Below are 16,807 nucleotides of genomic sequence, written 5' to 3'. Positions count from 1 at the left end.
AATTTGTCCAATTAAAAGCAATTGGTGAAGCGGCAATACGATAAAGGCCTCGGTATTCCCGACGGTTTTGTTTTTGAACATCTGCGCGAATGTAGAACTTGCAAATTTTGACACTGTTAACGTGCCCATAATAGAGGTTTTTGGGTTAGATCGCGTAAAATGTATCGTTAAAACCCACCACCACCTGACACAGCCAACTAGTAAGGGTTGTCACGTGAACAGAACATGCCAATTCGTCATTAGTACAGCACACCAGTGTGTTGGAGAGCCAAGCCACAACATTTACAAACCGAGTACGATGTTTCGTCAGTAATTACAACTAGCAACAGCCAGATTTGTTCAGAAGTCTTACTGTTTAGTTCCTTATATAGAGACATAGATGTGTTGACCACCCTTCTGCGCTCTTGCACAATGATGGGGGGGGATTACTGAGGCAACGTACATTATTTGAACTTGTCCTTCCTGTCTATGGTGTTGATTAAAATAGCCCTACCAACGGTAATCCCTATTGAAGTACGCTGTCCTTTGTAGGCATGCATTTAAATAATGTATTACAGTGAAACCTCGGATTGTGAGTAACTTGGTCTGCGAGTGTTTTGCAAGACGAACAACATTTTTAAATAAATAATAATTTGATAAACGAGCAATGTCTTGCAATACGAGCAGTACGTACAGTATACGCTGTCTGCCGAGCGTCACGTGATCACAACTGAGCCAATGGTTCTTCTCTCTCTCTGCGGGATTGTGGGTAATCATCTCCCATGCTCGGTCTCAGTCGGCGTGCCTCACTCGTATAGTCAACATCCGTGCGAGCGTATACTGCTTACTATAGTGTAGTGACCACGTGTGTGTGCGTAAAGCATTTTTTTATTTTGTGTCCAAGTGTAGTGACTGTTCTTTAGTAACTGTACTGCAAATGAAAGTCGTCCTACACAATAACCCTCCTCCTCCTCTCTCTCGTCTCCCTCACACCAGCGACGATTAAATGTAATTAATAAATGTGATTACTTTATATTAAATTTAAATAAAAATGTATTTGTATTAATCATTTTTATATGAATACAGTATTTTTGGGTTGTGGAACGAATCATCTGAGTTTCCAGTATTTCTTATTGGAAATTCGCTTTGATATACGAGTGCTTTGGATTACAAACGTTTTCGGAACAAATTATGCTTGCAATCCAAGGTTTTACTGTATTTGGCTGCTATAAATTTCCACATGAAAAGCCACTTCATTAGGCTATCACACGTGGCCAGGTCGTTTCTGAAAAAGGGCTACATAGCTCAGTGGGCCTTACCTGCAAATAAAGTTAGTAAGTTCCCCACCTCTGCTTTAAGGACTGCAGACAGACGTGGCCATAGGCAGCGAGTAGTGGAGGAACACTACGCAAGAGAGGAATTCGGAGCGAACGTATTCTCTGATAAAGCGGAGTGCACAGAGGCGCTGTCGTGTTCGCGGCGCTGATGGGACCTGTTGGCCTAATTATGCTCGCAATACAAGGTTTCACTGTATTCGATTATTCGCTTCCACGCAGCACTCAGACGGTAGCTATCCGAACGGTTAAAGTTCTTTTGATTAATTTCAATTTCGATAGATTATCTAATTAGTCTTGACCAGTAGTAGCTAGTTTTGCATTATAAAAATCAATTGAGTGTCCTTGTTGGCCTGCGTGTTCTGCTACTGCTGACATTGGCATTTGGGATAATTTAATATTTTTCTGATGTTCTTTTAGTATCGTGCTGATCATTCGTCCTGTTTGCCCAACATAACATTTACCACACGTGCAGTTAATCCTGTACACACCTTCTGCTCAGAGTTTCGGTAATACATCTTTTGCCCCAGATATTAAATTCTGTACTTTATGTACCGTGCCAAATCTGACTCGGATGTTTTGTTTTTCCAAACATCTGGCTAGTTTATCAGTTACTCCCGCAATGTACGGTATTTTGATCGTTTTTAATTACTTAGGCAGTTTCAATGCTCTTGTTATTTGATTTGGTTTTTGTATTCAATGCCCTGTTGATTTGTGCATCATTATAACCGTTCATTTGCAGCACTTATTTAACATGTTGAATTTCACGTCTCAGATTGTCACCACCTAACACTTTCTTAGCTCGATGAATGAGCGTCTTGATAAGAGCAGATTTCTGTGCGGGGTGATGGTGCGACTGCATTCAGGAACGAAACAGTAAGACTTCTCCACAAATCTGGCTGTCCCCTGATGAAGCTAGTTATCATTACTGGCGAAACGTCGTACTCAGTTTGTAAATGTTGTGGCTTGGCTCTCCAACACACCGGTGTGCTGTACTAGTGACGAATTGGCATGTTCTATTTACGTGACCGTGTCGGGTGGTGGCGGGTTTTAACGATACATTTATATATTTACGCGATCTAAATTAAAAACCTCTATTATGGATATTGGTCGCGATAGCCTACGTGTTGAACTGACTGTTTTATGTGGTGAAATGGAAGGGAATGAGGTTCTCGAGTCCGACTGAACATATGAGAGGAAATGTATAACACTAATCCTGCACTGTACACATAAATAACATCCATAAACTGAATTAAATTGTACAAGATACAAATAGATAACACAAATTATCATAGATGATACTGTACATTTGGAAGTTTTATTGACCTCGGCACAAAACGTCCGTGTCACTTGAACTTTTAACACAATCCTGCGGAGGGAGCTGGTAGGAACGTTGGGTTGCTCGGTAAATGGCCAGGGTCAACGGCGGCGTGGTGTATTCTGCAAATATGCCCGACTGTGAGGGTGGGCACAAGCCGGCGTGAGTAGGTTAAACGTTGAGTTTAATAAGGGCACCACGGGGTGACCAGCCCCTCCCCACCCAGCCCCACCCTCCCCACCGAGCCCCTCTCCCCCCCACCCAGCCCCTCCCTCCCCACCCAGCCCCTCCCTCCCCACCCAGCCCCATCCTTCTCTCCCCACCCCTCCCCACCCAGCCCCACCCCTCCCTCCCCACCCAGCCCCTCCCCTCCCTCCCCACCCAGCCCCTCTCCACTCAGCCCCACCCCTCCCCACCCCTCCCCACCCAGCCCCTCCCTCCCTACCCAGCCCCTCCCTCCCTCCCCACCCAGCCCCAACCCTCCCCACCCAGCCCCTCCCCACCCAGCCCCACCCCTCCCTCCCCACCCAGCCCCACCCCTCCCTCCCCACCCAGCCCCACCCCTCCCTCCCCACCCAGCCCCACCCCTCCCTCCCCACCCAGCCCCACCCCTCCCTCCCCACCCAACCCCTCCCATTTTTGGGTGCACGACGGACGGACACAATAATCCCCTGTGGGCTGGTGTAGTAACCAGGAGGTTCCTACCAGTGTGACCCGCCATCTCGGCGTCCGTGGTGTGTGTGTGTATGGGGCAACGTTCCGAACGAGTGCACACGGCTAGACGCGTTCGGTTACGTACACTGCTGCACATGAGCGCCGTGCGTGAACGCGGCAAATATGATGGGGTTGCGTCAACCGCATGCCATCTCGGCGTCCCGTATGACACGTCGACGACGAGCGGACCATGCGGCAATGTGCGTGCACAATTTGCGCGGCGTTACATATACAGCGGGCTCGGTGCACACAAAACAACGCCCACCACGATCCACCACCACTGGCCTTGTTGACTTAACCACTCACGCCATTGATGTCATGTCGCCAAATCGCGAAAATAAAAGTTTACGAACGAGCGAGCGGGCAAACGGGGAGGGGAAGGCGCGAAAGTTGAACTGGTATACAAATATAAAATCTCGAATAATCGAATTTCGCGAAAGAAAAATCAAGCGAATGCATAGGGTTTTACTGTACAGTGTGGTCCCAATGTCTTGTGACACACACACACCCCCAACCCCCTCTTCCATTTCAATCTCGAAAACTAAAAGTTTTCCAAGAGAAAAATGTCAGGGTGGTAAATTAATTGGAGGCTCACAATACAACCGGACGACGTTGTACATGCGTATAGTAGAACAGGCAACGACCGTACGTACTGTCTATACTTTGTTGATAAGGGCTTCAACAACTTTGTTGTTGCAGCAGGTGCGGGTATTCTGGATTATTTGACCAGCCTTCAACGATGGGGCAGTGCAGTTTATCTTTGTTTTTTTCGGTAAAGTCACGTATAAATAAGAAATAATAAAATAACATAATAGCGTACGACGTTTCGGTTGCAACACAAGCAGCCATCATCAGGTACAGAAGAGCTAAATTTACGAGAGGAAACACATGTGTTATGTTTCCTCTCTCTCAGATGTATATACATCTGGGGTTATGTGTTATATTTCAATACAACAATGTGTTTCTAGCTGCACTGTCACTGCAAGGCCAAAACAATGCCCTAACTTATTACAGACCAACTCAATACAACAATGTGTTTCTAGCTGCACTGTCACTGCAAGGCCAAAACAATGCCCTAACTTATTACAGACCAACTCAATACAACAATGTGGTTCTAGCTGCACTGTCACTGCAAGGCCAAAACAATGCCCTAACTTATTACAGACCAACTCAATACAACAATGTGGTTCTAGCTGCACTGTCACTGCAAGGCCAAAACAATGCCCTAACTTATTACAGACAAACTCAATACAACAATGTGGTTCTAGCTGCACTGTCACTGCAAGGCCAAAACAGTGCCCTAACTTATTACAGACCAACTCAATACAACAATGTGTTTCTAGCTGCACTGTCACTGCAAGGCCAAAACAATGCCCTAACTTATTACAGACCAACTCAAGACCTTGCTGGTCGCAACTCCGTGCCCCTTAAAAAATCTCAACGTTCACCCTACAAAGTCCCATCGCAATGGGAGAAACACAAACACAAAATAATTATTCTAGATTTGAAGCTTTCGTGACTGCCGAAAAACCAAATAACACACACACACACAATGTTTTGCTCGTATTGAAACGGCTGCACGCCGTGCGGACCTCAACATTTAATTTCCCTGTACAAGAATACGGGCTAAGCCGTATGGGGGTTGACACACGGTATGTGAAGCATGGCCAAGTAACCTCCACCCCCTTCACGAAACGTAAAGATATGAGGAACCTTATCCAGCAGTGGATTGACAAGAGCTGTACATGTATAACGTAATAACGAGACGATTGTTTTTACATCGCTTAACACTTTGCATACAAATTAACACGCCCCCGTTTATTTGTGATGATCGACAATGAAGGTGACGCATCTTCTCGATGAATAATGCAATGAAAGTTTCCCGGACTGAATGTTCATCTATTTACCACCCCCCGTAAGCCAGTGGTAACTCCACATTAACGTGGCCGAGGGCAAGTCCATTCAAAAGTCAACACCTTTATTCTAAATTTTAAAAATACACAATTACACCGATGGACTTTTCGAACTATCGTACCAAATTAGAACTACAATTTACATAACAAACGAATGTAGTGCGTTAAAAAATATATAACTTTAATCCGTTTACAAGAATTACCTGAGCCATTTGGGCCGATGACTGCGCTGAATCGCGTGAAGGGGCCAATTGTCTGCTTCCCTTGGTAAGATTTGAAGTTTTCTACTTCTATAAGTTGAAGGTAGCCCATTTTCACGCCGATTAAATGTTTTTGTCGATTCGTGAGGTAAATTTACCTCAAGCGAGTTAGCTCGAAACGTGGCCTGACTTTGGCGCCAAAACTGAAGGGGTGGGGGGCTAACGACCACGTGGCCCGCGCGTGACGTCACCACTAGAGTTACGGTAACTCCTCGCTTAACGCATGTCCATGCAAGGCCTTTTAGCTATAACGCGGTTCTGCCACGGGGGAACACTTTTGACACAGCGCGGAACACGCTCGTTATAACGCAGTCTCTGAGCGTTTGACGAGGAACTATTTGTTTTGCTGCGCGGCTGGGCGGTGCGATACAGTAACGCGGAATTATACAGCAAAGCGGCAGAGTACCCTCATTACTCAAACTAGCTTTTGTTTTTATTTACAGTATTTACGCCCTGTAATGTGGAGCCGTCCATAAATGACGTCACGCGATTTTGGACGATTTTTGACCCCCCCCCCCTCGTCACACGGCATCACAATGTCAGAAACTCCCTCAAATATGACGTCGCAAAGCTCTGCCACGCCACCCCCCCCAAAAGAAAACATACTTCAAATCGCTTTAAACTATTGTCATTGTAGTGCGTATTTAATGTGGCGCTGCACTCTGATGTTGTAGGAGAAACATTTATTAACAAGTCTATTTAGTTAAGTAGAACGTGTTGTCTATATTTATTTAAAGTTGCGCATTTTGATGTGACGTCACATTTCTCACCCCCCCCCCTCTCGTCACACATCGTCACATGTCTGACCCCCCCCCCCCCCACGTGCGTGACGTCATTTATAGACGGCCCCTATATACACTGTAGGTCAATTCTCGCTAACTGTGGCACTTTTCAGGAACGCATCTATCCCATTAAACGAGCAATGACTCGTACTTGCTCTTATTATTTGTGAACCAGACCACCCCTTAGCCCCCATAGTATGAAGCACTAACTGGACAGCAATATCAATTTTCCAGTGGCATAATCGAGCCGCGCCGGGGCCATGCTGAGCAAAGCCATGGCGGTTCGGGTGGTGCTGGTTGTGTTTTCCATTGCAAAATACAGAGCCGCCCCAAGGGTACGGCGAATCGAGGCGACCGCCCTGGGCCCCACGCTTCGACGTCCCAGTGTCAGATGTACACAGGGTGCTTAAAAAAAAAGATTCATACTCATGTGCGACTATCGTTTTTAACGGAAAAAGAATATGATAACAAATATATGAATACAACAACCACCGTTCACCATTAAGTGGTGGGGCTGTCACCACGACGCTTATGCCATGCTAGCTGCACTTTAAGGCCAGGTGAAGTGTTGAGGGCTTGCTTTGTTGGTGGTCACGGAACAGACCCAGGTGTCATGGGTTGACCGATTACTGGCAAATGCACCAACTGTGCTCCCCACTGTGCCAACGTTCTGCATTTTAGCCTCCCGACGCTCTGCTCGTTACCAACGTCGCTCCACTGCCCTCCGTTGTTGCTGGACGACTGCCTCCAATTCCCCAGTAGCGTTCTGAACGAGTCTCCTCCAGTCTGATCTTCTTGACTGCTGGTACCAGTCATGGGCAAGTCCACTCAGCTCCACATCCTTCTGTACCACATCAATCTCTTATCTAGCCCGTGCCACACCTGTTTAGCACCATTTGTCCGGCCAAACAGAATTTGCTTGGGAATGCAGTGGCTGAGCATGCGGGCGACATGACCCAGCCAACGCTGATGGCAGTGTCTAGAGCTTTAAAGGAGTTTTGAACTCGCACAATCCAGTGGATAATCTCACGAAAGATCATAGTAGGCTGGCTATGCTGAATGTTTCAAACGGCACAGATTTTCCTTTAAAGGGCTCGACGTTTCGCAAGCATACATACGTGAGTGGCCAACAACTGTGGCCAAAAAGACCTGGAGACAGGCCAGGTAGCTTCCACAAAGCGTTACGCAGCTGATGAAAACATACCACTAGACTGATTCAGTGAGGCCTCGGCTGCCAAACTGGAGCTGATCATAACAACCGGCATTCACCAAAAAGTGGCGGTGACGTCACCACAGCGCTTGTGCCAGGCTATGTGCACGTTCAGGCCATGTGAAATATCGAACGCATTAGGCAGGTCACAGGGCAGACCCAGGTGCCATGGGTTGACCGAGATGTTCTGACCAATGCCCCACCTGTGCCAACTTGCTGTTTTAGCTACCCGGCGCTCCTCTGCCCTCCGTTGTCGTTGGAGGGCAACTGCCTACAACTGCCCAGCAGCATCCTTCACGAGCTTCCTCCACAGAGGCCAATTTTGACATCGCTGGTACCAGTCATCTGCAAGTCCAACCAGCCCCACATCCTCTTGTACCACATCACGCCATCTCTTCTCTAGCCACTTTAGCTAGCACCTGTGACAGGTCATAGAAGGCATCTGACTCATTGGTCTTGCCTGCATCCCTCCACTGATGTTCATCTTCAGTGGGGGCATAAGTAACCACGATCACCACTCCTCGCCTCTGGTTGATGGCAAGACGAGCACAAAGTATCCTGGGGCTTGCAGCTTCCCACACCTCACCACCACGCTCCCTTCATTATTTTGTTCAGAAGAGCCACTCCCTGTTGTTTGGCAGTCTCCTGCCCCGAGTAGAGGACTGTCCACCCCTCATTGTGGCAGGAGCAAGAGCCGGTCCACTGGACCTCCTGAATACCAGCGATCCAGGCGGTACCGGTCCAGAGTAGCAGTCTCTCCAAATCAGTGAGCGTTCCACGTGGCCACCCGCAGTGGCTTTTTTGCTGTTTTTGGAGGAACCCCGAGGGTAAGGATTCAATCTCCTGGCTCCACAAAATGGGGTTTGGCCAGGAGACGTCATCGACGCCTATCCCCCCCCCACCCCCGGGGTCTCCGGTACAAGCTTAGTTGGATATTTGTTTTCGTGGTATAGTGGTAATTGAAGATGGAGGGGTTACCAGCCCATCACACCCATCCAGAGCCCCCTTTGGCCGCTGGTGGCCACAAATGCCATGGGGGGAATGGCCAATAAAAAATTGGCCCTCCCCCCTTGGCACTGCTCACCACAGCGTTACTGTCCGGTACCAATGAGGTAGGGGGGTTTTGCTGGTCATAAGTACACTGACAAACGGACATCGTGCAATGAAAACGTGATCCGACCCGTTCTTGGCCTGCTTGGTCCCTTGCCAGATTCTTGTGAGGCCCAGCAATCTCTCGCAGATACAGCAGCCACCTGTCAGACGCCACTGCATGTTGTACTTCGCAATCACAAAACGAATTTCAACAGTGACAAACCACACAGGGACGAGCAGTAGAAGATAGATTTGTATTTATTTCAGCTTGCAAGTTTCTTCCCCAGCAAAGGAACACGTAAAACGATGATGAGATCGAAGACACAAGCAGTATTATGTAATTAAAAAATAAAAGACGAAAACACCTAACACCCATCCATTACTCCTTAGTGCAAACACAGGCTTTTATTTTCTCTTAATGCAGTGGATGTTTAGCCTCATGTCGTGACTTCCCCATCCAACATGAATAAATAGAGCAATAGTTTACATCTAAACCACTGTTTCTACAAATCTTGACACTGCACGCACTGCTGTTGAGAACAGTGAATTACTACACACTACGAGACGACCAATCCCAGCCTACCCAGTGGTAAGTGATGGTGAAACTATATACGTAGTCTGCAATACAGTGAACACACATCAGCAATGATTCAGTGCCACCAAAATGGTCCGACAGAATTGCATCGATTCGCCTTCTCCCCCCCGCAGGGACGAAAGGAGGCGCATTGTCGCGAGTGGTATTACCTCTTGCGAAATTCCACGTAGGTCGGTCTTTTACAGTTGTGCGGGCGAACCCGAGCACCTTTGCGGTGGAATATCTAGATTTTATCATCAACACCGACTCCAATCAGTTGGACAACTTTGGTGTCACATGATTAATCGCTAATGGACATGAAAATACATTTTTTTCTCATCGATATAATATATATTTTTTTGCTTTCGAAGCAAACACAAGCTTGCTGGGAAAGCAAATGCACCCGCGACCCTTACCCTCGCTCCCAAACATTTACACATGTGTGACATGTAATATATTCAGCTCTGCCATTCTGAACGTCCACAGGGTTTGCTATTAAGACTACATGGCGATGTGTAGCCTCGCACACGCTGCTGCACGGCAACGAACGGTTGAACGGTGGCATATTTCGCTGACGAGCTCTGTCACGTGAATGGGAAGCACCGAAATTCCTCGCTCACGCTGCTGCTGGCAGAAGGGCCCCAAGACAGGAGTTTTCCTACTCTTCCCCACTGACCAGGCGTCCTTGGAAGGGGTGGGAGTTATCCACGCTTTCGCCCACCACACACACGACCTGCTGCTGCTCATCAAATGTGGTACAGACAGAGATGGGGAGAATAAAAAAAAGACTCGCCGGTCGTTTCAACTGCTCTGCCGAGAGATCGAATTGAACTGGTGACCTGGATTGCGAGTCCAGTAGAGTGCTGCTCACCACTACATCGTGGCAGCATTAAGGGGACTCTCATTCCTTTAAATAAAAAATAGCAAAAAAAATCGGCCAATTGCTTATCTGCCAAGGAGGCAGCGAATCAACATAGCCACGAGTTGCAAGCCCTCTCCGCTCATCAACGATGTGCGGCTAACAGTTATACATAGGAAGGTGACATTAAGTGAGCTTCACTGCCACCAAAAAGGCGGTTTTCCAGCTGATGCATCATCACAGATTTTGACAACAGCTCCCAAATGATGGGGAAGCCGCCGTTTATTTATACACTTGAGCACAAGCGCCAGTCGAGTTTGGTGGACAATGAATGAAAGAACGCCAGCCGATGCGGTAGCATACGTACTTCTCCCAAGTTCCCCACGATTAAAGGACTCGCGCCAATATGCCACGTTACCCAGCTCCTCTGCACGCGACCAACAGCTGTGCCACAAACATTAACCACGTTAACAACCACTTATAGCGAACGGACAGATTCATTATAAGGAAATAAAATAAAACGATAGTGAACAAAAAAACCAGGGATAATGAATGCAGATATACCGTTTCAGAATTGTGACCATTTTGTGCACGAACATGTTCCCCCCCCCCGCATCTTAATACATACATGCAGAGTAAGAAAACTAATTCCTTTTTTTGTACCGTTGTGTGTACGCGGATGCCACGGTTGCTTTACATTGCAAAGTTGAATGCATTTCAATACCATACCTTTATAGAGTAAACAAAAACATCTGAACGAAACATTAACCAGCATGCAAAAAAAATGGCACAAAGGTATACATTGTACATTACTCCTCTTGAGCCGTGCAGAGCATGGGTGTGGGAATGGGAGGTCAGGCAGGGTTCAACCAAACCAAGTTGGAATTCTGTATCCCTTCATAGAGCTCTGTCCCTGTGACAACAAATGCCCTCTGCGGCTGGAGAAAAAGATAGACGTGCGAGTGGGGAGGAGTTCAGGCATGTTCGTAGATGGGTTGGACTGAACTTGATTAATATACCCACTTTTAGAGCTGTCAAATCGATGACAAATTCTCTTTGCAGCTGGAAACGGACAACTTTGCACACAACTAACCTAACGGTACCCGTTCTCACGTGAACCCGTCATCTTGACCCACTGCGAGTAGCCACCACCTTGAAATACGTGGCTAGTAACAATTCACCCTGCACAGCAAACCTATGAATTGTAAAGATTCAGGATGGTGCCATTGAGAAAATTTTATTTTCTTTGTTCTATCATATAACCCTTCTTTTGTATTGTTTATGAAGATTTTTTTTGCCAGGTTTATAAGCAATTTTTCGCACTTATCGTAAACATAACAATAGCATGCATTCGTACAAATCATAAAAATAATCAATTCATAGGCTCACAATTCGACACGCGTCGCCACGAGTGCCGGTATCTACAAGTAATCCGCAAAATTAACTGCGATCATCGCGTGCCTAACACCTACCACCCACAACCGCCTCTGCTCACCTTACCTCCATCTCTTAACCTTTAATATCAGACAAAACGCAGGGTTCACAGAGCTGGATTGACACCCGGCCTAAGCCAACCCCACCAAACCCTGCCTGACAGCCCTCGAGCAAAGTCTGCACGGGTACTGATCCAAACCCAAACAAAAAAAGAAAGATAATACAGGTCTTAATACAGAACGTACATACATAAGGATAATACAGTTGCGATAAATCAATGCGGCAATCAGTAAAGTACACTTTTCACAGCTTGAAGCGTTAGTGATATAATAATACTGATATAATTTGCTATACAAAATGCGGGGACGGACAAAGCATTGTTTTTATTCATCACTGGCACTGTATGAAGGTGAAAATCTGCACAAGCAAAGTCTGCGTCGGCTCAACTGTATTCACTCTCTCGGATCGTTTAAAGTTGTCCCAGATGGCAATCGATTGCATTTTTATTTTATGTAATAATAACATGACGGGTCCACGATTCACACGGGTGAATGTTACTCCCTTATCCGGGTGTTGGCAAAACCGGAGGAAAAAAATATTCACCGTCAATAACAGGGGGTGGGGGTTTGCCAACGCAATTCAGGCAAGATGTGAATATCGCCGCAACCCTAAATCGATGTTAAGTTTAGAGTCAAGGTTTTTGCAGTAAAAAAAATGCAACAGATTCCGATAGAGGTCGCTCGAAACAAACCTCGAAAAACGTGAATGCTGGGGCCACTTTAATATAATCTTTTCGAACGCGAACGTCCATCGGTCAAAGAGGACGGTTTTGAAAGATTTCCCCTCGTCACAGCGCAGACAACTGTAAAAACCTACGCACGGGAAGGGAGGGTGGGAGATGGGGGTCACGATGCCTAAAGAGGATAGCGGGTGCACGCTCGCCCGTGTTTGGGTGTCCCGCGGCAGCCGCCAAGGCGCCAATTGCCGACAGGGCTTGCAAAATATGAACGCAAGCCAAGCGGCAGCAACGCGCACGCGCACCTCGTACGCGCCCAGTGACGTACCCCCCCCCCCACCACCAATCACAGGTGGCGGCACACCAACACACAAACCACAAGGCAGTCTTGTGCGCTTCGTTCAATAACAGCGGTTTGTGACAATTTATTTTATCCAGGTGCCCCATCATTGCCACAAATGAGCAGAACCTCTCACTTGTGACGGGGGGGTTGGCGTGCGCCAAGAGAGCGAGCATCACCGGGTGGTTTGGTTTGGGTGAAACGGCGGTATTTGAGAGTTACCATCGCCACGAGCACGTTTGCCCGAGTTAGGCAATGTTGTCGAGTCGCACGTTCCCCCTTCGTGCAAAATCTAGCAAATACAAAAAGGTTACGATGGAATATAAGAACCAGAGTGGTTATCCGTGATGTAACGCAACCTGCGATAAGCTTTGTGCGGAGCGTTGATTTCAACGTAACTGTGGACTATTGGCGGTGAATGCTTGAGCAAGCCTATGCAAGCAGCCGTTTCACCCAACCCGTCTGCCTTAGCCACCGCACAAGTTTGGCTGGCCTTGGTGCGAAGCGGAAATGACAGGGACGGATGAACCAATCGCCGTGGATTTCGGCGAGCGGGGGGGGGTAAATAGGTAAATATTCTGCCTCACGCGAGACAAGCATGCCTTTCTTAGACATACCAATATTGAGCATTACTTCCAGGGTGTTCAACTGCCATCTGTATTTTGATACAAATCTGTAAACTTGACCCCCCCCCCTCCTCTGTACTCCTAATTTTATTTTGGGTTGGTGTTTTTGCTCGTTCGTGAAATGCCGACTCGCGCCCATTTTGTTAATCGTCCCAGTGGCTTACAACGCTGCCGATATCCATCAGGCCAATCCCATAATGCCCACGAGTTGTTCAGGACTTCCTCTCATGCTCGAAGATCGGCTTGTTTCGGACCCACGATCTAAACTGTGGCACTACTACGGGACTCTCAAGAGGGGGCATTTTGACTCGACACCCGGACCCCGCAGCCGTTCACACGCGACCCACGCCAGCAAAGAGTTGAACGCCAATACCCAGCCTTTCACGGAGCATGCATACCCTGCAGTTCACCGGATTACCTTGCATCATCTCTATGCGGATTCACCGATGATGCACGGCATCCGTCGCCGACACCTGCTCCTATTTGTCGGTATTAACCCTGCACCGTCACGCGTCACTGAAAGTTAAAAGAAGAAAATCTGTACAATGTAAGCACGCAGCCACGGCTTGCTATTTTTTGTTGTTTTTGTTTAACTTAGAATGTAACAAATGGCTTAAACTTGCTGGTCTACAGCACAGACGTTGTACGCGTGGCTGTTGAAGAGGAGCTTCTTTTGTCACCTACTGTACGTCGTCGCGCCTTGCTGCGCAGAGCTGTCAGTTTTCGAGCACAACTAACCCGAGAAGGAAAGCTATTTTTTTTAACGTGGTTTTCTCTCCGTTTTTTACAAGGCACTCTTTCTATGCAAGCTTTTCTCGTATCATAAAAAAACCAACACATTTCAAGTAACCTTAAGGACCAGTATTAATATTCACATTTACAAATAAACCCAAAGCTCAATAAACACAGACAAGCACATCAAATTCTTTAAAGTGACAAGTTACAAAGCCAAAGACTTTTTACATAGCAGCTGTTTTTACTGATCTATACCCAAAATTGGCTATAAATTGTTTTAAAGTTTGCATTTTTCAATGTGTCTAGTTACTTTTGCCAGCAGGCGTTGCCATTTCTTTCACCCCACACACGCCATTTTGTAATCGTCTGTGCGACCTCAATTAACGCTCTCCATCTGTTAGATATTTTTGTTTTGTAGGTTTCATCGCGTGGCCCTCGATAACCAACAGACATTTACAGCAACAAAAAAAAGGCTACTCGCGCAAACTCGGCCAATCACTTGTGACGAAGTCCGCGATTATTTTACATTGTGCTCACAAATGCTGTCTCGAATGAACCCTTACACCCGCCCCCCCCCCCCATGCATTGTCAACTCTACTCCCCCCCAAATCCACGTCCCTAGTGTTATACCAAACCAGCACCCACAAAACAAAAACCATCTCTAACATCCCGCAGACGTTCCACTTTAGCAGAAGAAAAAAAAAACAATCGCGATGCTAAGAAGTGCCTTCGGTGCAAGGACATTAACTTTTCAAATTCACATCTCTCTGTTCGACCCAATTACATTCAACAATTTGCCAATCAAATTGACCCTTTTCTGTTATTTAATTCCCCCTTCTTTTCTTTTCATCGCATTTCACTTTCCCCCACGGAGTGGTTGCCAAATTCTCAAAAAATAGAAATTTTTGGACACTTGGTAAGGTAGTCACGTTTTTTGTCATTTCGAGGTCTTGCGTAATCTATTTTTTTTTGTTAAACTAAACGGAACACAGAGCCAGGTTACGCTTTCTGCAGCCCCAGCAACTCGCTTCCAAAGCAGGCCACCCACGTGATCTACATTTCACCTTATTTCCTTCCGCGAACGACCTTCCCCGACGACCCCCACAACTCCCAACACAAAATCAACGGCACGCTTTCCCACCCGCGGAGTCAACCGCGGAGTCAACCGCAGCGGTAAACGCGCGGCGCCCTCTGCCTCCCCCTCTTAGGTGGTTCTGAGGTTCGGCCCGGGCGGTTGAACCGTGCCAACTCCACCACCGTTGCCACCACCGCCGGCGGTGCCGACGCCACCGCCGACGCCACCGCCGACACCGCCAATACCGCTGCCTATGCCGCACCCGGGCTTGGCCGCCAAACCCGGCACGGGAAAGGGAACGATGCCTGGGTACGGAGTGGTCAGAGCCGTGGGAGGGAGGCTCGCGGAGGCGACGGCGGAGAGGACGGCGGCGGCCACTACCGGGGTGGTGGCGGAGGAGGGCAGCGGTGGCCCCGGCGCGCTGGGGTTGACGGGCACGCGGGCCGGGCCCTGGAAGCCCGGCGGGACGGCGACGCCGCAGGGGAACTGGCCCGCGCACATCGCCCCCGGCAGGATGTATGGCGGCACCACAGTGGCGGTCGGCAAGGCGTTGGCGATGGAGGCGCCGCTGCCGGCGCAGCTGCCCAAGCACGAAGTGGCCGGGGGTGGCGGCTGAGCTGGCGCGTACATCCTGAGCCCGGGCTGCACCTGCATGTGCCCCCGGGGAGACACCCGAGATCGGACGGTTCCGACGTTAACCCACAAAAGCCAATCTGATGCAAACGTGATGAAAGATTTGACCATTAATAGGCGACCACCCTGTGTTCACGCTTGGATACGCAGCGAGAGCATTACGGCGTGCGATGCATCGTGGTGGTGGTGGTGGTGGTTGTTGTGGTGGTAGCGGCCACTCACGTCGCACTGCCTCTGCACCTCCAGGTCCTGCCGCTGCATGAACTGCCGGATCTGATTGAGACTCGGCTTCTGCGGCAGCAGGCAGGTGGCATCGCGCGCCCAGTTGTCCACGAGCTTGTGCAGGTCGTCGGTGAAGGTACCCTTCTTGGTGCTGCCACCCTGGGATGCTGAAGGCCCCCCGGTGCCTATCGTTACCGTGCCGGAGCACGGCGTCTCTCCGCCGCCTCCGCCAACTCTGCCATCATTGCCACCACCAATGAAGGCGCCCAGGCCGCTGGTCATTGGGACTGTTTGTGCGATGGGGAGGGAGGCGAGAAAAGAAGAAGAAAAAAAGAAATTTGATGTCTTTTGACTGCGTCGGAACCGAGATGAGTGCTGGACGCAGAGTTAGGCAAGGTACAAAAAAAACATATGTTTGGCAAGTTGTTGAACAAATTCCACTCGAGTAAGCAAAAATAATTTAAACAAATTACGACGACAATAATGATCGCGTTTATCCATGATGGTCATTGAACAATACCATCCAATTTGTGTTTATGAAGCATCTAAATGTGCTCGTATCTTTCAGACACTTTTAAGACTCTGCATCATGATGATCAATTTACTTGTAGGTATATTTGAATGTGGGTCAGAGATGGCTCAATTTTAAAAGAAAATAATGTATACAGAGGCCCGATTGTATCATTCGGGTCATTAACTTTCAAAAGTACGACAGATGCTCACTGTTTTTAATATAAATATCGTATCTCATAGGCACGTAAAAAAAGCCAGTAACAAGTAAATAATTTTAGGGCAGAACATTGAGAATAACTAATTATAAACAGTTATGTAACAAACAAAAAACTAATTAAAGAGTACCTGTAAAAATACTAAAGAGCAAAAATAAATTTCGCAATTTGCTCGTAGCCAGCTGCAGTGCAGATTAAGTCCGCGATTCAGCTTTGCGTAAGCGTGTAATGTTAGCAGACGCT

The 16,807-nt window shown here is 47.8% G+C and overlaps 2 protein-coding genes across 16 annotated transcripts in view; both read right to left on the bottom strand.

The window, feature by feature from the left end:
- The window catches only part of LOC116947510 (structural maintenance of chromosomes protein 1A-like), a 33,608-nt gene extending 27,706 nt beyond the window's left edge, over positions 1-5,902 (bottom strand). Inside the window, exon 1 of the mRNA XM_032963330.2 lies at positions 5,462-5,902. Within this exon, the coding sequence (XP_032819221.2) occupies positions 5,462-5,570 (109 nt within the window). The 5' untranslated portion in view covers positions 5,571-5,902. The remainder of the gene's footprint in view (positions 1-5,461) is intronic.
- A 2,940-nt stretch (positions 5,903-8,842) lies between these two features.
- LOC116947509 (uncharacterized) overlaps positions 8,843-16,807 on the bottom strand; it is a 134,979-nt gene continuing 127,014 nt past the window's right edge. For all 15 annotated transcript variants that reach the window (XM_076070643.1, XM_076070641.1, XM_076070642.1 and 12 more), the window contains 2 exons: positions 15,837-16,123; positions 8,843-15,629 (listed from right to left, as the gene is read on the bottom strand). In XM_076070643.1, coding sequence (XP_075926758.1) covers positions 15,111-15,629; positions 15,837-16,123 — 806 coding nt within the window. In that variant the 3' untranslated portion in view covers positions 8,843-15,110. The remainder of the gene's footprint in view (positions 15,630-15,836; positions 16,124-16,807) is intronic.

Source organism: Petromyzon marinus, chromosome 30 (genome assembly GCF_048934315.1).
Source record: "Petromyzon marinus isolate PM22_M1 ecotype Great Lakes invasive population chromosome 30, UKy_Petmar_22M1.pri1.0, whole genome shotgun sequence".
Lineage (NCBI taxonomy): Eukaryota > Metazoa > Chordata > Hyperoartia > Petromyzontiformes > Petromyzontidae > Petromyzon > Petromyzon marinus.
The sequence above is the reverse complement of the archived record's forward strand: the minus strand, read 5'-3'. Positions and strand labels throughout refer to the sequence as shown.